General features: G+C 39.6%; 1 protein-coding gene across 2 annotated transcripts; it reads left to right on the top strand.

Moving 5' to 3' along the window:
• Positions 1–2,774: 2,774 nt before the first annotated feature.
• LOC117812205 (four and a half LIM domains protein 1-like) lies at positions 2,775–20,010 on the top strand. 2 transcript variants are annotated; one of them, XM_034682838.1, is made up of 7 exons: positions 2,775–2,907; positions 8,467–8,523; positions 15,807–15,986; positions 16,080–16,254; positions 17,357–17,526; positions 17,687–17,873; positions 19,168–20,010. In XM_034682838.1, exons 3-7 carry the CDS (start codon positions 15,831–15,833, stop codon positions 19,317–19,319), a joined length of 840 nt encoding a protein of 279 aa, XP_034538729.1. In that variant the 5' UTR covers positions 2,775–2,907; positions 8,467–8,523; positions 15,807–15,830; the 3' UTR covers positions 19,320–20,010. The 2 variants fall into 2 exon arrangements, with proteins under 2 accessions (XP_034538729.1, XP_034538728.1); XM_034682837.1 differs by lacking the exon at positions 8,467–8,523.
• Positions 20,011–23,078: the final 3,068 nt, after the last annotated feature.

The raw sequence follows: 23,078 nt of genomic DNA, 5'->3' as shown, positions 1-23,078 counted from the left end.
CCCTCCTGTATAGTCCCGATGTTATTAACAGTGTCTCCTCTGATGAACTTCCTGCAAGTGTACTAGAAAAAAAATAAAAACAATTCCTGACATTGACATGCCTTTTCTGTTTTTACAATAACAATTAAAGATAGTCTGTCAATTTACCTCATACATTTGATATAACACAACAAACATCAAGACTCTTTCCAAACAGAGCAGGTCTACGCCGTCCTCTATCAAAGACCCAACATCAAGACAGGATCAGATCCAGTCCCATCTTACAGACAGGACTCAGTCTGATCTCATCTTAATCTACCATGAGCAGAGCACTTTGCAGCATTTAGCAAGTTACAGTGGCAAGGACAAACTTCCTTTAACAGGCAGAAACCTCCAGCAGGACCAGACTCATGTTAGACACACATCTGCTGAGACCGTGTTGGAGAGAGGGATAGAGGGAGATGAAGAGAGAGAGAGATGATAGTGGTGAGACGGATAGTAGTAGTTGTAGCAGATGGAGTCTGACACGTCCACAGCAGCAGAGATCCAGAGGAACCTACGAGACAAGGGAGCTCAGGGACTCCAGAAAGGTCTATGGTTAGTAACTTTAATGGGACAGGAAGAGTTAAAGTAAGAGACAGGCAGAGAGAGGAGAGAGAGGGAAAGACAGGGTCCCAGAGTGTCAGTCTAAGCCTATATCAGCATAACTAAGAGCTGGTCAAAGCCTGAACCAGCTCTAACGGTAAGCTTTATCAAAAAGGAAAGTTTGAAGCCTACTCTTAAAAGTAGAGTAGGCAAGGGCAAACTTCCTTTAACAGGCAGAAACCTCCAGCAGGACCAGACTCATGTTAGACACACATCTGCTGAGACCGTGTTGGAGAGAGGGATAGAGGGAGATGAAGATGGAGAGAGATGATAGTGGTGAGACAGATAGTAGTAGTTGTAGCAGCTGGAGTTCACAGCAGAAAGTGATACAGAGGAACCTATGAGACAAGGGAGCTCAGAGACTCCAGAAAGGTTTATGGTGAGTAACTTTAATGGGACAGGAAGAGAGAGGGGAGAGAGGGAAAATCAGGATCCCAGTGTGTCAGTCTAAGCTTATAGTAGCATAACTAAGAGCTGGTCCAAGCCTGATCCAGCTCTAACTATAAGCTTTATCAAAAAGGAAAGTTTGAAGCCTACTCTTAAAAGTAGAGAGGGTGTCTGCCTCCTGGACCCTGACTGGTCGATGATTCCAAAGGAGAGGTGCCTGATAACTGAAGACTGAACCTCCCATATTATTATAGCTGTGTATCCATATTGCCTGATCAATACTGTTGTCAACAGGAAATGAAGAAGAACGCAGAGTGAAGAGATCAGATCTGAAAACAGTGGTAACACCCTGAATCAAATACTTAGAAGAGAGGATGTTGTGAAAAAGCCACATTATGTGTCATATCCTCTATATTTGTTTTTTGATAATAATGAAAATAAAAAATAAAGTAGAACTATCAAATGTTGTTGTGATGGTCTGTCCATGTGCTGCCTTACTTTAGAAAAAATAAGGAAAGAAGGAAAAACGAAAATATTTGCATTAAAGGGGCAGTAGATGCAGTTCTTATTTAAAAAGGACTAAGAAATATTAAAATATTAAAATACACGTGTTGATGATTGCTGTTGTTGCAGTGAGGCATCATCTGAGTTGTGAACGAACATTGTGTTATTTTTATTTTCTATCAGCTTACTTTTATTTAAAGATTGCTTGTTTGTATGTGTTGCTTGTCCTGTTTTCTTTTGTTGAAATGTTTATTTATTTGTCTTTTTTGTTTCATTTGTTTGTTTGTTATGTTGTATAATATATGTATAATATAAATAGGAGATCAGGTCTGCTGAGTCAGTGAGCTCTTTCAAATCCCTTCTAAAAACATACTTTTATCGCAGAGCCTGAATTTTATTTGACTTTATTTTATTTTAACTGTCTTAACAAATATATTTTAAAATAATTGTATTCCTTTAGAGTTCTTTTAGGGGAATTGTATGTCTTTTAAAATATAGAGAAGAAGAAGAAAGGTATTTTATTGATCCCCAGGGGGGAAATTTAATTTTTTCACTCATGCTATTTTTGTACATGCTACACATACAGTTTTTTTTTGGTATATACATACAATCATGCACACACATGCAGTGGACATGCTTAGGGAGAGTCAGAGTGAGGATACTGCCGTCAACCAGCAGTTGGGAGTTCGGTTGCCTTCCTCAAGGGCACCTCGGCACTGCCCAGGCAAGTGAACCAGCACCTCTCCAGCCACCAGTCCACTTGCCAAACCTCGTCCATACTGGGACTCGAGCCGGTGACCCTTTGGTTCCCAAGCCAAGTCCCGATGGACTGAGCTACTGCCGCCCCCATATGTTTTATTTCTTTATCTTGACTTGTGTGTTTTTATGACCTGCCTGTTTTATTTTGCTGCCCATGTAAAGTACTTTGTAACCTGGTTTTGAAAGTTGCTCTAAAAATAAAATAATTATTATAATTCTTCTTCTTCTTCTTCTTCTTCTTCTTCTTCTTATTATTATTATTATTATAATATAGCAAAATAAAAAATAAAATAATAAAAAATAATGAAAATAAAAACTAAAGTAGAACTCAGCCTTTAAAAACAGAAATCAAACTATTAAATCAACATGAAAACAGAACTAAAATGTAAAACAATAAAATAATACTAATGAAAAATGTTTCACTATTATTTTCTTGCGTCTCACGCGTACTTCCGGCTTTAATTTGAAAGTACGCCCTCTCATATCCGGTCTGTGCCTGTCTGGCTTGACGCAGCCGCAGATGGAAGTCTGGATTTAGACCGTGTGAGGGTCTCTGGTTGAAGCAGAGTTCCGCTGCTGCTCACAGCTGAGGGGTCTCCGCTCCTCCCCACTGCAGTCCTCTACCTGAGCCCGGTAAGCTGGCCTCTGAGCCCCGCTGTCTCCTGCTGTTTCCTGCCTCTCCTAACCTGGCTCTTCTTCTTCTTCTTCTTCTGCGTTTCGACTGGTTTTAAGTTTGATCTTGCACATGCAGGTTAGATGAAGTCTGATTAAACTGTTGCTCTAATGTGATCTGCACTTTTTATGAGGAATTATTAAAATATAAATATTAAAAGTGGTGTATTTTAAAGGAAAGGAAGTCTCCTCTGCATCATGTCTCAGGAGCAGCTGCACAGTAACATGTTCCTCTGTCACACATGTTCAGATTTCATGGACATTTACACTTGCAAAGCTGTATTTTGATATCTGGACAGGAAACAGGTCTTAAAGTTGTCTGGGGCGTTGGCTATCTGTCTGTCTGTAAGTGTGTGTGTGTGTGTGGTGTAATGTGTGTGTGTGTGTGTGTGTGTGTGTGTAATGTGTGTGTGTGTGTGTGTGTGTGTGTGTGTGTGTGTGATGTGCGTGTGTGTGTGAGCTACAGTTACAGTTGACTTGAAGAGGCCAAGGCTGCTTCTGAAATCTGTTTCCAGTTAGGATGCCTGCTTTTTTCACTCACTGATGGAACCACTGAGCTTAAAATGCACTATAGAGGTCAATTAAAATTCCTGTAGTGCTGTTTCATTGTCCTATTTTACATGTGTGTGTGTGTGTGTGAGAGTGTGTGTGTGTTGGGATCGGTGTTAATGATTCATCTGACTTAAATGCTCTTGTTTTGTTGCAATGAAATGGGATCCATGTGTATGCCTGGCCAGTCTCACCGTTACACATGGAGCTCATGGCAGATTGTGAAACAGCAGCCAATAATAAAGCAGATAAAGTCAGATTATTCATAACAATAAAGAGGATAACATGGAGTCGCAGTGCAGTGGTGTACTCAGGTGGGTACACCACCCCCCTGGGACCCTCATGTAAAAAAAAAAAAACACAGTAAAGTGCCCTCATGGATTACACTGTAGTAGTTAAACATTAAAAATGCCTTTTGGGTGCTCTTTCACTGGAAAATGCATGAAAAAGTAGCCCTCTGTATGCAACTCAAGTGTTTAAAGCGTATAAAAAGTGACCTCAGGATGGCCCCTTGAATATTTAATGTGTACAAAAGTGACCTCTTCATGCCCCTCAAATCTTTAAAAGTGCCTGGATGCCCCTATAATGTATAAAGCGAAAAAAGTTCTCTCTGGATGCCCCTTAAACGTGTAAAGTGTAAAAAAGTTCCCTCTGGATGCCCCTCAAATGTATAAAAAGTAAAATAGTTCCCTCTGGATGCCCCTTAAATGTTTAATACATTAAAAAGTTCCCTCAGGATACCCCTCAAATGTATAAAGTTTAAAAAAGTTCCCTCTGGATAGCCCTCAAATGTATAAAGTGTAAAAAAGTTCCCTCTCTATGCCCCTTAAATGTTTAATACATTAAAAAGTTCCCTCAGGATGCCCCTCAAATGTGTAAAGTGTAAAAAAGTTCCCTCTAGATGCCGCTTAAATGTTTAAAGCGTATAAAAAAGTGACCTCTGGATGGCCCTTAAATGTTTAAAGTGTAAAAAAGTTCCCTCTGGATGCCCCTTAAATGTTTAATACATTAAAAAGTTCCCTCTGGATGCCCCTCAAATGTATAAAGTGTAAAAAAGTTCCCTCTGGATGCCCCTTAAATCTTTAATACATTAAAAAGTTCCCTCTGGATAACCCTCAAATGTTTAAAGCGTATAAAAAAGTTCCCTCTGGATGCCCTTTAAATGTTTAAAGTGTAAAAAAGTTCCCTCTGGATGCCCCTAAAATGTGTAAACCTTTAACATTTAAATTCCTCCTAAACTGTGAGTACCAGGGGTTTGAAAGGACGGGCCCTTTTTTTCTTTCTCCCTCAAACATCCTGCGTACGCCACTGTGATGTCCCATCTGTTAGATTGTCCAAAAACTACTTTCAGAAAACTAAAGGGAAGTTGTTTCTAAATTCAGTCCTCCCAAATGTTGCAAATCAAGAGAAATGTCCTCATAAAGTTCAGTTCTGTCTGCAGACTGAAGCTCCTGCTTATTTGAACAGTCACACGGAGGTACCTCAAGTTTTTCCAACAGCGCTCACGACTGCACATGCACACAGACGGTAAATAAACCAAGACAGACCCATATGTGTGACTGACCTTTTGTAGCCTGACACACACACACACTCACACACACAAGCGCACACACACCAGAGGACCATAGGGGGTTTCAGCAGGACTCTATGCCTCTGCCTGCATGTTAAAGAAATTACCATGAGCTCATTCCCATAAAATACATCACAGGCTCGTAAAACTTTACACAATTTGTCTGGCTTCATGTCACAGTAAGTCCCAGTTGTGTTTGGCCTGTTGTGTTATTACAGGGTGGAATTAAAACGAGCTTCAGACGCCGTGTTTCTTCTTTTCATGGATCCCTGATGTAAAACCCCTCAGACTTTTAGTGCAGGTTTTAATGGTGTTCTGCGGTCTAAGGGCTCTGACGACATGACAGTACAGTAGGGTTTGATGTGGAAATTTGGCAGCGTGTTTAAGACTGTTGAGATGTGCAGACGATAATCAGAGGTTGGGATGTTGACAGAAAAAAGACTTTCATAATTAACGAAGAGGAGGAAGTAAATCTAGATAGGCATATCTGTAGGAAGCAGGGAAGCAGCTTTACCACCTCAGTTAAGGATTTCTGTCGTCTTCTCTTCCTATTATTATGTTTTATTAGTGACGTTACACAGTGCTCATGCTAGTTGTTAATTGCTAATAACAGTTGTGTACATGCAGCAACCTCCGGTCTCAAAATATGAGGCCCATGCAGAAGTGTTATAAACTGCAGTTCCTTGAGCGTCCACACATTGTGAGGGAGTTAATCTGTTATAGAGGTGACATCATTGGAACTCAGTGTTCTGGTTCCCTGAGGGGAAACCATGACATTTAGTGGACATGTTTTGTGGTTCTGGTATTGTTCATTTTCTTGTGGCTGAAGTAGTCAGAGCGATTTCTAAATGAAGTAGAGAGCATTTGTTGTAGCTACATCTCAGGCAACACTGCAGGTCTGTTGTTGCATAAATGGTTAAATACAGGAAGTAGATGTTGGGTTAGAAAACTACAAGAATCCCGCTCACTGTCCAAACTTGCAAAAAAGATTTAACAGCAACATTACGTTCGGTCCTACAACTTCATCATAAAACCGTTTGCAGAGACGAGCAGAGCAACTTAAAAAGAGTGTGTTTACCAGTCTGCATCATAGACTATAAAAAATGGACGTAGACCCGTGATGTCTTTTTGAAGCGCTGTTTTGAAGCCGATCGTCGGCAGCTGCCATATTGGAAATGTTGAAATCAACCTAACTTCATCCAAGCTAGTGTGAGGTAAAGAGGCGGGCCTTTAGCCTCCTCGCTAACAGCTACAGTGTTCCCACCTGTCAATCAAGTCAGCTATGCCCTTATTTGGGCAAAACTAGTAAGTTTAATATCTTCAAAAATAACAAGTTATAAAAAAAACTCACCCCCGTACAGTGTGTGTGGATAGAGAAATGAGCTATGCAGACCTCAACCGTCTCTTGTCCCAGGCTGTAAACATGTTTATTTCTGCTGTAAAGATCGTCTTCTTTGAATGGGTGTGTATGTGGTTTCCTGTGTTTCTGCAGCCAGCCTCTAGTGGACGCTTGATGAAAAGCACCTATAGACACTGATTAACAAGACAGAAAGTGTCTAATCAGTTGGCTATCACTACATAGAAATCAGAGTCTTATTGGTTTTAAGAAGAGTACTAGAGCATGCATTCACTTTCAGACAACTACCAACTTGTTTGAAAGCTCTGAGTCATTTCGAGATTCAGAACAATCTTTCATCTGCTGTTCATCATCATTTCATCACGGACAAAGTTTAACTCATAAACCTTACTTGGAAAATTGGGAATATGGGAGGATCTAAGGAGCCCTGGGACGCAATTTAAGACAGAGGAATAAGCTACTGTCAGGGTTTGAATACAGAAGCATTGTTAATTGGAGTTTTAGATTCAAGTTTCAGGGAATGTAAGGTATACGCATATGTAATGTACGGTGGCCCTGAGAGCTCACAGCACTGCAACTTCAGAAAACACATGCAAAAAGACAAAACACAAGCAAATTAAGAAAACAGCTTCATCAATTTGACAACACATGCGCAGACGTGTGCATCTATTTTAAGTGTCCTCTGGAAACACTTCCGTTGTGTTGCGGTCTATTTGCATCCTGTTTTTCTAATGTGTTGTTCTGTGGTCTTTGCAGAGCGTTTTTCTAAATGCTGCGCATGTGTTGTCAAATTGATGAGGATGTTTTCTTAATTTTCTTGTGTTTTGTCTTTTTGCATGTGTTTTCTTAAGTTGCAGTGCTGTGAGCTCTCAGGGCCACCGTAGTAATGTCCTCCTGAGTCAGGCAGTCTGCAGACACTCTGTTTTAAAGATTTGGAACAACCAGTGTTAAGGTTTAAATCCTTGAACACTTTTATCTCTCTCTCTCTCTGTATACTCAGCTTCACCTCTCACCTGACTCTGACAACACCAAGGTGACAGGTGGAAACACGGAGCTCTCATCTAATACTGTGGTGTAAAGTCAAAACACAGTGAGGTGACATCATTCATTACTGAGGAGAGGAAAATCACGTACACGAGAAAGACGACAGAATATAGAAAAAAAAAGGGGGAGAAACCCTTTTTATTTTGTGTGTGTGTGTGTGTGTGCATGCATGTGTGTGTGTGTGTGGGTGTGTGTGTGTGTTTGTGTGTGGCATGAGCTTATTGCTGAAGAATGTCGCGGGAAACCAAGAAACAGGAAGTCTGCACAGAACGGTGAAGTTGGCACGGTGCAGCCACTTACACACACACACACTCTCACACACACACACCCTTTATTTTCCAGTGTCCTGTGTTTACATTGACCTCTCATTAACGCTGGTGGAGTCATGCTCTCAAACCTCTGGCTGACCTCATACTCGGAGTGTGCTGCAGGTGTGATCTCTACTTCCACACACACTTCACCTCCTCACATGCTCCTGTTTCCCAAGTTTGGGAGTCCTGACTGTGGTGTGTTCATGTTCTGTCTTTGGGGGAGACACATTCACCTGCTTAAAACCTAAAACAACTCACTGAAAGATGCTAAAAGATTTTAAAAGAGATTAAGTTATTACACCTTCACGATATATCTATGCATCCATAATCAGATATGATCTCTTGGAGCATTCCCACCACTGATTCCCGGGACAGTATCTCAAAACTTTCCCAAAAATAAATAAGCATTAGTAATGAAAACTCAGCACAGAGGTCGGCTAAACATCTGAGCTCCACATCGGCTCCCAAAGAGATTTAATTATTTGAGTTGGCCTTCATGAGCTGCATTCCTTACGGAGGCATGGAGCCGGTGAAACAGATCTGAGGCTGCAGAAACGCAGCATGTCCTCCTCCTACGACAGGACAGACGTGATGGTTTTACCAGAAGCTGCAGGTTAGCTGTTCTTCACCCTCAACATAACTCTCTGTTCCCTGTTCTTCTCCTCCTCCTCCCTCTGTCCTCCACTCAGAGACTGAGCCGTCTTTCAGAGCAGCTGACAAAACTGGAAGCCATCAGCAGCAGTTATGTATGACCAATTTCCATTTCCATGAATATCTGTGGCACCGTGTGTGTGTGTGGGTGCGTGTCTGTATGTGTGTGTGTGGAGGCAACAGTGCAGTCCTGTTGGAGAACGACTCCAGTGTTAAGACCTGATGTTAAAATGATCTTGTGGTGCGTTAAAGCCCTCTGTGCTTGTTCTAGTCTCTGTTCATAAATCTCTCACCAACAAAATCCCACTTCCAAACCGTTCTCACAGATTGTAACTCAAATTAAAGTCTCACTAAACCCTAACTTCAACTCAACCAACGATCGAAATGAACGCCAAAAAACACACAACATTTCCTTTCAGGGTTTCAAGAGGAAGCCCACATAGGTGTCTTTTCCAAAACAGCTTCAGTATCCCTTACTTTGAGTTTTACAGATCTGTTTAGCCGCCCCTCACTGGAGTCTTTGTTGATGGTGGTGGAGAGTGCTGACTTAGAAGTTGCTCCAAAACATTTGATAGGATCTGATCAAGCAGCAACCTCCGGTCTTAGAATATGAAGCCAATGCGGGAGTGTTAAGAACTGCAGTTCATTGAGCGTCCACTAGAGGCTGGCAGCAGAAACACAGGAAACCACATACACACCCATTCAAAGAAGACGATCTTTACAGCAGAAATAAACATGTTTACAGCCTGGTTCAAAAAACAGTTTAGGTCTGAATAGCTCATTTCTCTATCGGCACACTGAAGGGGGTTGAATTTCTTATTTTTTGAAGATATTAAACTTACTAGTTTTGCTCAAATAAGGGCATGGCTGAATTGATTGACAGGCGGGAACACTGTAGCTGTTAGCGAGGAGGCTAAAGGCCCGCCTCTTTTCCTCACACTAGCTTGGACAATGTTTGGTTGATTTCAACATTTCCAATATGGCAGCTGCCGACGATTGGCTTCAGGAACAGCGCTTCAGAAAGACATCATAGATACTACGTTCATTTATCATACAGTCTATGGTGCAGACTGGTAGCCACACTCTTTTTAAGTTGTTCTGCTCATTTCTGCAAACAGTTTGTATGATGAAGGTCAAGGACCGAAGTGTTGCCATTAAATCTTTTTTTGCAAGTTGGACAGTGAGCAGGATTCTTGTCATTTTCTAATCCAACATAACCCAACATCTACTTCCTGTATTTAACTATCAATGCAACAACAGACCTCCATTGTTGCCTGAGATGTAGCTACAACAAATGCACTCTACTTCATTTGGAAATCGCTCTGACTAATGCCTGATTACTTCAGCCACAAGAAAATGAACAATACCAGAACCACAAAACATGTCCACTAAATCTAATGGTTTCCCCTCAGGGAACCAGAACACTGAGTTCAAATGATGTCACCTCTATAACAGATTAACTCCCTCACAATGTGACTAACACACACTCACACAACAAGTCGTCCAGAGTGCTTCCTGCCTCCACATTCGACCGAGTGACACATCTTCATTTCCCATTAAACCGTTTCTGTGGAAACCAGTGTTTTTGTATTGGCAGCTTGGCTCCGAGAGAATGCTGTATCCGTGCTGTCGCTGCATGACAGAGCAGGAATATTTATAGGGGAAAAACAAAGTAAAGACATGCAGGAACACTGCCCTCCGAGCCCTCCGAGCCCTCTGACGTCAGTGTAACCTGAGTTATTCTCCTGTAACCTGTGTGGATTCTGGCTGGCTTCCTGTCAGCCATTGTTCGCCTCCCATCAGATAAAGTTTTCAACATGTTTGTAGCCAAGCATTTTAATGAGCTGCTCCACAGACTCAGACCTTCACAGTGTTCCAGTGCAGCAGGGAACAACGTGCACTGCAAGCTTTCCAGAGCAGCTTTCAAGAACATTCATCAGAGAGATGTAGAGATCAGAAACACGTCTTAGTGATGCAAAGAGAAGCAGGAAGGGAAAGAGGTGACAGGTAAATGTCACACCTTATCTTTGCTCGTCTTGACTTGCAGTCGTTCAGTGAGGATGGATGGATCACCTCACCCAGTGGACAAACACCAGCTGCAGGTTCTTCCAGTAAAAAGTAAAGACTCAGCCGGTCACTGAGAGGAGGATGTTTGTCCGCTCCACATGATGTCTGCAGCAGTTTGTAGATCCTTTGTCTGCCGAGGAGACGAGACACAAAGTTATTTTATTAACCTCATTAACAGTCACACTTTTAGGCTTTCAGAGGAAAACCCTGACTCTCCCTGAAGCCTAAAGTGGACTGTTAAATGTTTAGTTGTGTCCTCCCTGAACATAAAAATACTACAGATATCAGTCTGTTGTCAAAGCCTGCAGTTCCTCCAGTGTCCACTAGAGACTTGCTGCAAAAGCCAAGGAAACCTCATTAGGTTCCATGTTAACACGCTCAGTGTTATGACCATCTCTTTGCCTGTTTGTAGCTGAGCTGTTATATACAAGCAAGAGTGAATACCAACAGGAGAATATCGCAGGTGATTTTGGCCATTTTTATGGGGGCACTACCCACACGTTTAGCTGGGTAACTCATTCCACAGAAGCACAATCATTACAAGTTACACCTTGTTGTAAAGGTGACTAATCAGGCTTTCCAACGATATATAATACAACACCTATTGGTATTATTAAAGGGGAGAAATAATTGACCGAAATAAAGTTTCTAAACTTGTTTTGAGGAGTTTAGTTGGAGTCAGCATTTTCAATATGGCGGCCGTTTTTGGGCTTCATAATTCCTTTTCAGAAACACATTGGTGACTTCACTAACGCTGGTCCCATTTTTAAAGAGATGTTTGGCAGGATTGCTGTTTGATTTGGTTCCTCAAAAACTGAATTTGAAACATTTTTTATTTACATTTTATTTTCTAATCATTTGGATTTACAACGTTTAATTTTAATGTTGCACTTGGAACCAATTGGATTTATCACACTGACACTGACTCTGAATTCAGCTGCTCTGAACCATTCTTGACCCTCACTGCTAATCCAACTCTGTACTTCCACTCTCAGTTTTCATGATTTAGTTTCAGGTCCGTCTTTTCGAGTGAATTTACAGAACTGAGAGAGAGAGCTTTTAAGACGTGGGATAGTTGCATAATATACAGAGCTGTATCTGTCAGAGACAGAGTAAATAATAGACTCGTGGGGTGAATATAAAGTTAATAACTCCTGAGTTTAATGTCCAAGAATCCTCCAAGGCCTTTGCCAAAGACTCCCCTTAGAAATCTTTACATAAAAATGTCTAGATTTCAATAGAAGGAGATTTATTGGTGGGATTTTACAACAAGCAGAAAAACTACCTGTCCACCAGTTTATCTATCCTATAAGCACTTTTAAAGAGAGGAGGATTAGGGCCACTACAGTTTTTGGGAGGTAAGCCAGTCAGCCAGTAAAATCAATAAATATGTTTTAAATAAATAAATGAATATATTCTTAAATGAATAAACAAATATTTCACTAGCAAGGACCACGCCACACAAGGATATAAGTTGAACATTTAATGAATTAGTTGTGCGTGGTGTGCCCAGCAGAAGGAGACTCAGGATGGGGGTTCCGTCTCAGCGTTATCATGCCGGAGCTGATCTTGACCCAGGTTGTACCTGGAAGTAGACAGGGCATAGAAGGAGCGAGCACGAGTTGAGTAGGAGAGGACAAGGAAATAGGTTAAGTGCAGTAGAGTAAGGTGAGGGAGGGTGGGTTGAAGAATCACGGACAAGCAGTTGGAGTAGGCTGGCTACGTTTAAGAAGGCTTGTCAGGTGATTGAGGGTGTGGTTTAGGCGTGGTCCTACTCCCGAATCTAAGTTAACACCTTAACTTCATTTATTTTAAAATTAATAAACAAAAAAAACTTTAAAATAAATAAATACATATATTTTTTAAATAAATAAAAATATATTTTACTTCATTAATAAATATTAATTTTTATATGAATAAATAAATACTTGTTTTTTTAATAAATACATAAGAATAAATAAATAAGTAAATCTGATTTTTTTCTTTTTCGAATTCTGACTTTAAAATCAGAATTTAAAAAATGGTAGAATTTATTTTTCTGACTTTAATCTCTGATTTCTGTTAAAAAAAAGTCAGAATAATAATTAAAAAGAGGTCAGAAAATAATATTATTTTCCTGCCCTAATCTCCCAATAATTTTTTTCATTGGCCCTAGTCCTCTTCCATACCTTGTAAGAGTATCAACTATTAGGACTTGGACATTCGTGATCGCTGCCTGAACTCGTGGTTACACCGATCCTCAGCCAAAACCAGAACTTCCTCCTGAATCTGAGTCCACATGCAGCTCCAACCAGGAGCGGAACACTATAGTTTGGGGTTTCTGTGGTTTCCTGGGGAGTGGTCCATGTGAGAGGTGGAGTGTGTGTGTGTGTGTGTGTGTGTGTGTGTGTGTGTGTGTGTGTGTGTGTGTGTGTGTGTGTGTGTGTGGAGATTCTGTCAAAGAGTTGTCAAGGGTCCAGATCTAACCACAGTAGTCATACCAGGCATTCCTTCATATGTTCACCTAACTGTGCAGACACACACACACACACACACACACACACACACACACACACACACACACACACACACACACACACACACACACATTCCTCGCAGTCAGCCAGCGTGAACTGGACGTGGGGAATAACGGAGCAACATCATTTCTTCGACATGACCTTGTGCCCGTGTCCGTGTCCGTGTCCGTGTGTGTGTGTGTGTGTGTGTGTGTGTGTGTGTGTGTTGCTGTGATCATGTTGTGTATTATTTACTGTCTGAATCCTGGCCCTGTAATCACAGCTGTGTGAGCGAGTTATGATGGTCCACATGGTGATTTTGGTTCCATGTTTGGGATTTTAATGAGTCTTATTTTAGGGAGAGTGATTTTTGGACGATGTTGCGTGAGAACAGAGTTACATAAAGCTGCAGAGGGATCCAGAGTTTGATGTTTTCTGAATAAGGAAAAAAGAAAACAAATGCCTCGACTTCATAAATACAGTCCTTCTACTGCAGCTCTCTCTCTGTGGACGACGGTCCAACCCGACGAGTAGATACATGGCAATGTGCACGCACTGCTTCAGCAGACACAGCTCCACTATTTGGGCTTTTGATGCATTTGTTAGATAAGACAGCTGAAGAGAGACAGGACATGTGGGGAGAAGAGAGAGGGGGAAGACATGCAGCAAAGGGCCGTGACTGGAAGTTCAAGCAGCAACTGCAGAGATGAGGACTTCAGCCTCTGTGCATGAGGTGCATGCTTAATGCAAATCTACCCACAGAGCCACGCAAACCACAACAACACAGACAAATGAGGAGGAGAGTTTACAAGACATATCTACATGTAACTTCTAAAAGTAAACCGGCTCTGTGGGCTGATGTGTGACCCTTATAAGTGAGATACTGTAGAAACAGGACTTTAAAGGCGACTTGTCCAGTAGGAGCTTAATGGAACTGTTGTGTAGTTTAATGCATGAAGCAATAAAGACTTTGAAGTAGAATCTCTAGGATGTTGTTGTTTAATTTGTTATAAAACTGCCTCTTAGGTAATTGCTCTTTCAGTGACAAACACTGTGCTTGTAAATTGTACTTTGGTTCTCTGTGTGTCTGTGTTTCTGCTGCTGACTGTCTTATCCAGGGCTCCCTTGAAAAAGAGAGCTTTGATCTTATAATAATAATAAAAATAATAATACATTTTATTTATAGGCACCTTTCTGGACACTCAAGGTCACCTTACAACATACCAACAGTAAATACAACACTCAACTGTAAATAAATATGAACATGAGTCTGGTCCTGCTGGAGGTTTCTGCCTGTTACAGGAAGTTTGTCCTCTCCACTGTAACTAGCTAAATACTGCGAGGTGCAATGCTCATGATGGATTAAGGTGGGGTCAGACTGAGTCTTACCCTGCCTTGATGTTGGGTCTCTGTTCAGGATGTGACATAGAGTACGGTCTAGACCTGCTCTGTTTGTGAAAGCATCTTGAGATAACTTTTGTTGTGATTTGGCGCTATACAAATAAAGGTTGATTGATTGATTGAAATACAACAGAATAACGATGCAGTACTAGAAAAATGAAAGTGAAGTCATTCCAGTCCCTTAAAGAAAATTAAAGCGAGTAGGCTGGGTGGAGAAGGTGAGTTTTGAAGAGGGATTTGAAGGTGGTGGGAGAGGTCTTAATGGGACTATTCATTTGCACTGTTATATATTTCATTTTCATTGTCCATGTTTAAACTGTCACTGCACTACCTGCACTGTGTACAGAGGATGTTTTTATAGAACTGTATTTTATTATATTTTATTGTATTTGAGATTTAAATTTTGGATATTTAAAAGCTGGAAGAGAGAAACAGCATCTCGTTTTTCCTGTATGTCTCGTATATACAGAGAAAACTGACAATAAAAACCTTTGAACCTGAACCTAACCTGATTAAATAAATAAATAAATAAATATAACTAGTGACTTGTTCTTTTGATCGTCACATGATGTCTAAATTCTGCTGCTGCTCTTTTCTGAGATGATCAGCTGATTGAGTATAAATGTGACCTGAGGCTGTGGAAAATATCAGACTTTAAAAAAGTTGTCTTCATGACGACACCTTCCTCTGAAAAAACAGAAGCTCAGGACTTTAAGATAAACTTCAGAATAAACTACTAACTTCCTCATTTTGGAAACTCAGTATCTGTGTTTGTGTTGCTTCCTGCCTCTTAATCCAGCTTTTGCTCCTTATCTGGAAGTTATCAGCTCACTGAGCTGTTTTATCAGGTACAGACAAGAGGAGTGAGTGAGTCATATCACACAGCACATAAAGCACTCACTACTGCAAACACACAGGTGCACACACAAACACACACCTGGTTTCTACTCCTTTATGCAGGACAAAGACTGCAGAGGTGCCTTTCTTGTGTCAGGGCAGAGAATGAAAAGTAGCTCATGAGAAAAAGGTGGCACAGAAGGTTTCTGTTTCTTTGTTTTCAGAGACACAGCGCCCTCTGGTGGTGATTTCAGGTAGCCTTCTTCAAATAGAAAACTTGGTTGTGAGTCAAATGTGACTTTTATTATGAGAGTGGCTGATTTATGTTACAATCAACACAGCAGACTTAAACATACTAATGTACAGATCTATGTGTCTTTATTTTAAAGTTAGAAGGCCTCACTTTGTGTTTTTGATCTGTCAGATGTGAGACCTTCCAGCTCTTCTGTGTAACTAAACTCTAAAAGAAACATTTGAGTTGTTTGTTTTGAGCTGAAATAAGTAAACACAGTAAAATCAACATCATGGCCTAATGACCTGGATTAAGATTTTCCATCTTCTTACTTTATTTGTTGTAGATTTGAATCTTCCTCTGAGTGACGATGGCCGACAGCACGAACTGTTTCTACTGCCGGGATGACCTCGCAGGGAAGAAGTTCGTCCGTAAGGAGGGCAGGCCGGTCTGCACCCGCTGCTACTCAAAGTTCTGCGCCAACTCCTGCGCTCAGTGCCATCGACCAATCCCTGTGGAGTCCAAAGTGTGTGGTGTTCAGTGCATGTTTACTTTGGTGAGAGATGCCTTTTTGTTTCCTTGTACATACCACTCATCACACTCTCTCTTCCTCCATCAGGAGCTGAGCCATAAGGGTCGGTTCTGGCACGAGGAGTGTTTCCGCTGTACGAAGTGTTACAAGCCTCTGGCCAAAGAGCCCTTCAGCACAAAGGACGACCGCATCATGTGTGGGAAGTGCTGCTCCAGAGAGGACGCTCCTCGCTGCCACGGCTGTTATAAACCGATACCTGCTGGTGAGGGATCAACTGTGGTCACCACATTATTTACAGCTAGCAGAGACAGGAAGTGCTAATAAAGAGTTCTGAGAAATACAATAAATTAAACAAATATATATACAGTTAAAAAAATCAATAGAAAAACAACAAATTAAATATAAGAATATATATAAATATTTAATATAGATAATAAATAATAAAAAGAACAAGAAAAGTATAACTTGAGAGTTTGTGTAGATTTTTACTGACTTATTTATTTAATTTTTGAGAACAAATAAATTATTAAAATAATAGTGATTTTTAACATAATTTAGTCTACAATGGGTTCAAAAATATCAGATTTTTTAATTTGTTGTTTTTTTCAGCAAGCACAGTCACAAAGTACAAAAAGTTTTGAGAAATAAAATAAAATAATCAAACATAAATATAAAAAAATGTAAAAAAAAAAAAATATATATATAAATAATATCTAGAAAATAAATATACACATTTATTTACATGTATATATACATTACATAAAGATTTGTATTTAATATAGAAAATAAATAAGAAAAAAACAACAAGAAAAATAACTAGAAATATTAGTCATGATGTTTGGAACTATGCTAATTTTAGTGACTTATACATTTTATTTTTGTGATCCATTAATTATCAAACTAAGTGATTTTTTAAATATTTAATAAAGAAAGTTTTCAGAATCATCACATTTTTCTAGTTGCTATATTTGTTAGACCAAATTAAAATATTCCCTTACCAATGATCTAAAGTAAACTGAAAATAACAGCAACAGAAAATGTATTAATTTTAATATTTATTTATTTGATTTTACTATTTATATTCCTATTGTTATTTTGATGCTTTAATTCATTTTTGAATACATATATTTTATTATTGTCATTGTGCTTTAGTCTCTACTTCAGAATCCTTTAATCTTTTTTTTATTTTGTATTACCATTATTCTATTTTTGTTTCTTTCTTGTTTTTTAATCACCGTAAAGCTCTTTGAGTTGCATTTGATTTGTATAAAAGGGTCTCTATAAATATTGCTTGCTTGATTGAAGTTGAGCATTGATGGTAACTTTCCAATGACCTGTGTCTCTGACTGTCTGATCCTCTGCAGGCACAGAGAGTGTGGAGTACAAAGGGAACTCGTGGCATGATGAATGTTTCACCTGTTGCAGCTGTAAACGACCAATAGGATCGCAGAGTTTCATCACCAAAGGAACCGACACTTACTGCACCCCCTGCCATGACAAGAAGTTCGCCAAACACTGCGTCTGCTGCAAGAAGGTGAGGTTTTAAATACAGAGAGATCTGAACTCCTTTATCTTAAAATAATGAACTGCTAAAAAAAAAAAAGGAAGAATAAAAATCAACAAAACTTTCATAAAAAAACATACAATGACAGAAAAGTTCACACACTTCACTCTTCTTCTTCTTCTGTCTGCAGCCGATAACCTCTGGAGGAGTGAACTACCAAGATCAGCCGTGGCACGGACACTGCTTCGTCTGCACCTCCTGCTCAAAGCCTCTAGCCGGGACGAGTTTCACCAACCACCAGGACCAGGTCTTCTGTGTCGACTGCTATAAAACCGTTGTGGCCAAGAAATGCAGCGGCTGCCAAAACCCCATCACAGGTAGGTCTGACCTCAGTGACCCAACAAAGACCCAACATCAAGACAGGATCAGATCCAGTCCCATCTTACAGACAGGACTCAGTCTGATCTCATCTTAATCCACCATGAGCAGAGCACTTTGCAGCATTTAGCAAGTTACAGTGGCAAGGACAAACTTCCTTTAACAGGCAGAAACCTCCAGCAGGACCAGACTCATGTTAGACACACATCTGCTGAGGCCGAGTTGGATAGAGGGATAGAGGGAGATGAAGAGAGAGAGAGATGATAGTGGTGAGACGGATAGTAGTAGTTGTAGCAGCTGGAGTCTGGCACGTCCACAGCAGCAGAGATCCAGAGGAACCTACGAGACAAGGGAGCTCAGGGACTCCAGAAAGGTCTATGGTTAGTAACTTTAATGGGACAGGAAGAGTTAAAGTAAGAGAAAGACAGAGAGAGGAGAGAGAGGGGAGGTATAGGATCCACATGTGTCAGTTCCCCCTGCAGTCCAAGCCTATAGCAGCATAACTAAGAGCTGGTCTAAGCCTGAGCCATTTCTAACTATAAGCTTTATCAAAAAGAAAAAAGGAAGTCTGATCTCATCTTAATCCACCATGAGCAGAGCACTTTGCAGCATTTAGCAAGTTACAGTGGCAAGGACAAACTTCCTTTAACAGGCAGAAACCTCCAGCAGGACCAGACTCATGTTAGACACACATCTGCTGAGACCGTGCTGGAGAGAGGGATAGAGGGAGATGAAGAGAGAGAGAGAGATGATAGTGGGGAGACGGATAGCAGTAGTTGTAGCAACTGGAGTCTAGAACGTCTACGGCAGAGATCCAGAGGAACCTACGAGACAAGGGAGCTCAGGGACTCCAGAAAGGTCTATGGTTAGCGACTTTAATGGGACAGGGAGAGTTAAAGGAGGGGACAGGCAGAGAGAGGAGAGAGAGGGAAAGACAGGATCCCAGTGTGTCAGTTCCCCTGGCAGTCCAAGTCTATAGCAGCATAACTAAGAGCTGGTCCAAGCCTGAGCCAAAAGGAAAGTTTGAAGTCTACTCTTAGAAGTAGAGAGGGTGTCTGCCTCCTGGACCCTGACTGGTAGATACTTACAAAGGAGAGGTGCCTGATAACTGAAGGCTCGACCTCCCATACTACTAGGACAGAGGAGAGAGAGGGAAAGACAGGATCCCAGTGTGTCAGTATCCCCAGCAGTCTAAGCCTATAGCATCATAACTAAGAGCTGGTCCAAGCCTGAGCCTCAGTGGACACGCCCCCTTACTCTCTCTTCCTCACTTCTTCTTCTTTCTCCTGCCAGGTTTCGGTAAAGGCGTGAACGTGGTGAACTACGAGGGCAGCTCCTGGCACGAGTACTGCTTCAACTGTAAGAAATGCTCCCTCAGTCTGGCCAACAAGCGATTCGTAGCCAACGGGAAAGACATCCTCTGCTCTGACTGTGCAAACAAGTAGAGATGAAGGAGAGCGTCTTCTTTAATGTCATTCATCTTCTTCCTTTTCTTTTTTACACAAAGGCCAGTGTCTGCATCTCAAAATGATTTTATATGTGTTGAATTTTTTTTAAGATTATTGACATCCTGATAAAAACATTGTGACCAAAATGTAACATGTTGATTTATATATAAAATAAAACATACAAAGATTGACAAACCATCACATATAAATGTGTAAAAACATTAATTTTCTACTTGAAATGAGAGAGGAAATCATAAAACCAGATGGTGCCATGAATATTCTGAAATAGAGAAATGTATGAATGTTTCTTTCAGTGAGGTGAAATTAAATCTGAGTTTCATTTTACATTCACATCCTTTTTAAGAAGCTGCTTCTGTGGCTTCAATGTTTACCTGTTTTTTAAGTGGATCTCTTTCTATGACCAAAAAAGAAACTCTTTTTAAATAATCAAAATCAAATCTCTATTTTTCTTTTTCCTGAAAATGTTTACTATGCTTGTGTTTCTACATTTTGATTATTGACTGTGTCTCTTTTTATAGACTCTCTGATTTGAGTAAATATACTTTCAAGCACTTTTCTGAACCCTCCAGAGAAAGAGGGAAACTTTGACATCGAATTGAAATATGCAATCTGTACGCCTGAATGTTTTGCTACCATAAATAAATAAATAAACTTTCTACAAAACAAAGTGTAAATGTGTCATTAATCAAACATAATCTTTATATGTCCACTGGTTATAATAAAAAAAAAAAACAATATAAAGGACACTTTCTATGCATCTGTCTGGGAGTCAGCTGTGGATGACATCTTTCTTTTTCTTCTATTGAATTATTCTGGAATTTATCTGCTTTTATTTTATTTTATTTTATTTTATTTTATTTTATTTTATGATATTAGCATGATTTTATTTTATTAGACAGATTTTGTTTTGTTTTTCTAATATTTATCTGATTTGATTTTAGTGAATTAATGAAATGGTATTATCTTATTTTCCTGATTTTAACATGATTTTATTACAGTGATTTTATTTTGTCTTTCTGACATTTATCTGATTTGATTTTATTGAATTAGTGAACTGCTTTTATTTTATTTTTTGATATTAGTATTTACTGATTTTGTTAGAGTGATTTCATTTTACTTTTCTGATATTCCTCTGATCTTATTTTATTAATTTTATATTATTTTCTGGTATTTATTTAGTTTTATTTTATTGAATTAATGTAGTGTTTTTATTTAATTTTCCTGATATTTACATGATTTTATTTTATTTTACTGGTATTTATTTTATTGTAATGATTTTATGTTTTATTTTGAAGTATTTCATATGACTTTCCTCTTCTTGTTTTAGCCTTGTATCATTTAACCTCTTGCTGTTGTTTTCTGCCTCTCCGTTCTTTATGAAGCACTTTGGGTCGCATGCTTGAACACTTGAAAGGTGCTGTATAAATAAAAACAAGTTTTCCAGCTTAAAAGGAAGTAACCCAGCGTGAACATGATGAGTTTAAAAATATGGCTCCAGTATAAATCTGGGAAAGATTGATAACACCTCTGTTATGCAACATGCTTCATGCTTCATGCAGGCAGTTCTGACATAAAACATACAGGTAAAGGTCAGTGAGCTGCTTTTATATGAGCTTTAAAGACTGATTTATCTCTGCATGTGCAAAGTCAATGTTTGTCAAATCAAATCAACTTCAGACGATGCCTCTGCGTGGGACTGCATGTGCTCCCCCCTCTCCGTCTCACCTGTACAGACACACATAATAACACGAGAGGACCAATCACAGCAAGGAAAGCAGCCTCTGCATCAATCAGTCGACCCTCCTGTGTTTGTAGACGCAGACCGGAGGATCATCTTATCATCCGTCACAGAGCTGGATGTTTGAGTCCTTTGAGACTCTTTGAAGTTCTCTGCAGGTTTTAGCATCGCTGTTAAAGTCACTCTGGAAGCTTAACTCAAAATATATCTGCACAGGTAAGTCACACTTTCATTCTGTAATTACTTTAATTGTGTTTGATATTTGTGCTTTTAAATCTGCCTTTTTTAATGGATAAAAATCACAACAGTCAGCTTTTTAACAAATAACTTGATAGAATGATTTTATGAGAGATAACTCCACAGCTTCTGTTTTGCTTCAGTTTAATGCCTCATAGTCTCTGACAGACAAACACTTAAAAACTGAATTCCTTCACAGACTTGTGATGACTCTTCTGCAGAAACTCCTGAGTGTCTTTATCACCCTGTCTCTGCTGTGCAGCTCTGCCTCCACCTCAGAGAGAGGTGGGTACATTTTACAGTGGATTCAGTTTTATAGAATAATGAGTGTTTTTTTTTAAGTTCTAAAAGAACAAAACAGGACTCTCTATTTTAGATTTAGAAGTCTATTTCTCACATTTGGTTTGTTATTTTTTTTAGATTTGAGAGGCGAGAAGTTCACAGTGTGTGGATTGTAAATAAATCAGGAATATCTAAAACAAACAGAATGCAGCAGTTAAACACAAAGCAGCTCTGTATGTTCATACAGTGGGTACGGACAGTATTCATACCCCTTCACTTTTTCTACATTCTGTTATATTACATTTGCAAACAATATTTGAGCATTTTATTTTTAATCAATTTGCAAACATTTCTACAAAACATGTTTTACTTTGTCTTTATGGGGTATTGTGGGTAGATTGTTGAGGGAAAGAATGAATTTAATCCATTTTGGAATAAGGCTGTCCATCCTGAAGGATTGTATTCCCCATAACCACCTGCTAACCAGACATTATCCCGCTTATTCCCCGGCTACTAACTTAAGATACAAACACGTTGATTAAAGATTATTTTATTGATTTTAAATGATTTATGTTTACATTTTTTTTTTAAATAGTCCCAGTGACTCCACGTCAGTTATCATTCCATGGTGATGGATTCTTCTCTGCCTGTTTTGGTGGATTGAACATGAACCTGTCCTCATTCAGCTCTCCTTCTTCTCTGAGCTCTGCGGTTCACACACCTTTAAAAATAAACTAATGTCACAACTTTGAACCCTGCTGCTATCATCACCACCGCTCAGGGTTTAACTTTCTTTGCAGAGATCACTAACCTAAAGTCTCTCTCACCTGCTCCGCTCCTTCATCATATTACAGGACAGGATCCAAGGTGAACATGTCCGTAGCCTGCCAATTTAGCATGCTAACTGAAACTAGCCACATTGTTTTAACGCTAACAGAAGCTAACTTTTTTTTAAATGCTGTTTTGTAATCACAAACTGCACTTTACTTGAAAATAACTTGCACTTTTAAATTATTATTGTTTGCTTCTACATACTGTCTGCATATATGTTCCATGTTGTTGAGTTGTGCCATTTATTCTGACGTGTGCTGCTGACCTCTTGGCCAGGTCGCCCTTGAAAATGAGGTCTTGATCTCAATGGGACTTATCTGGTTAAATAAAGGTTAAATAAAATAACGGTTTTCCCTCACCTTACGGTCTATGGTGTCAACAAGCAGAAGCAAAATGTGTCTGAACTCTTTTCTGTGGATTGATTTGACATGACGTGTGATCACTTTGACTCTGGTGTTGCTCATGTTAGTGAAAGTTAATAACTGTTGTCAACAAGTTTGAACCAATCAGAATCAAGCATCTTACACAGCCGGAAGATCAGCAAGAGAGCCGGGTAATAACAGACTTAAATCCACTCCCTCTATCAGTCACTGGAGATGAATTTCAAAGTTGATGTTTTTTAACACAATACTCCCAAAGACCTCCGA

The sequence above is a fragment of the Notolabrus celidotus genome, chromosome 5 (assembly GCF_009762535.1).
Source record: "Notolabrus celidotus isolate fNotCel1 chromosome 5, fNotCel1.pri, whole genome shotgun sequence".
NCBI classification, from domain to species: Eukaryota; Metazoa; Chordata; class Actinopteri; order Labriformes; family Labridae; genus Notolabrus; species Notolabrus celidotus.
This window is presented reverse-complemented; position numbering and strand designations above follow the sequence as displayed.

Coding starts and splice junctions, on each gene's coding strand:
- LOC117812205 (XM_034682837.1), top strand. CDS start 15,831: ATGGCCGACAGCACGAACTGTTTCTACTGCCGGGATGACCTCGCAGGG. Junction 17,527..17,686: donor ACTGCGTCTGCTGCAAGAAG/GTGAGGTTTTAA, acceptor TTCTGTCTGCAG/CCGATAACCTCTGGAGGAGT. Junction 17,874..19,167: donor CTGCCAAAACCCCATCACAG/GTAGGTCTGACC, acceptor TTCTCCTGCCAG/GTTTCGGTAAAGGCGTGAAC.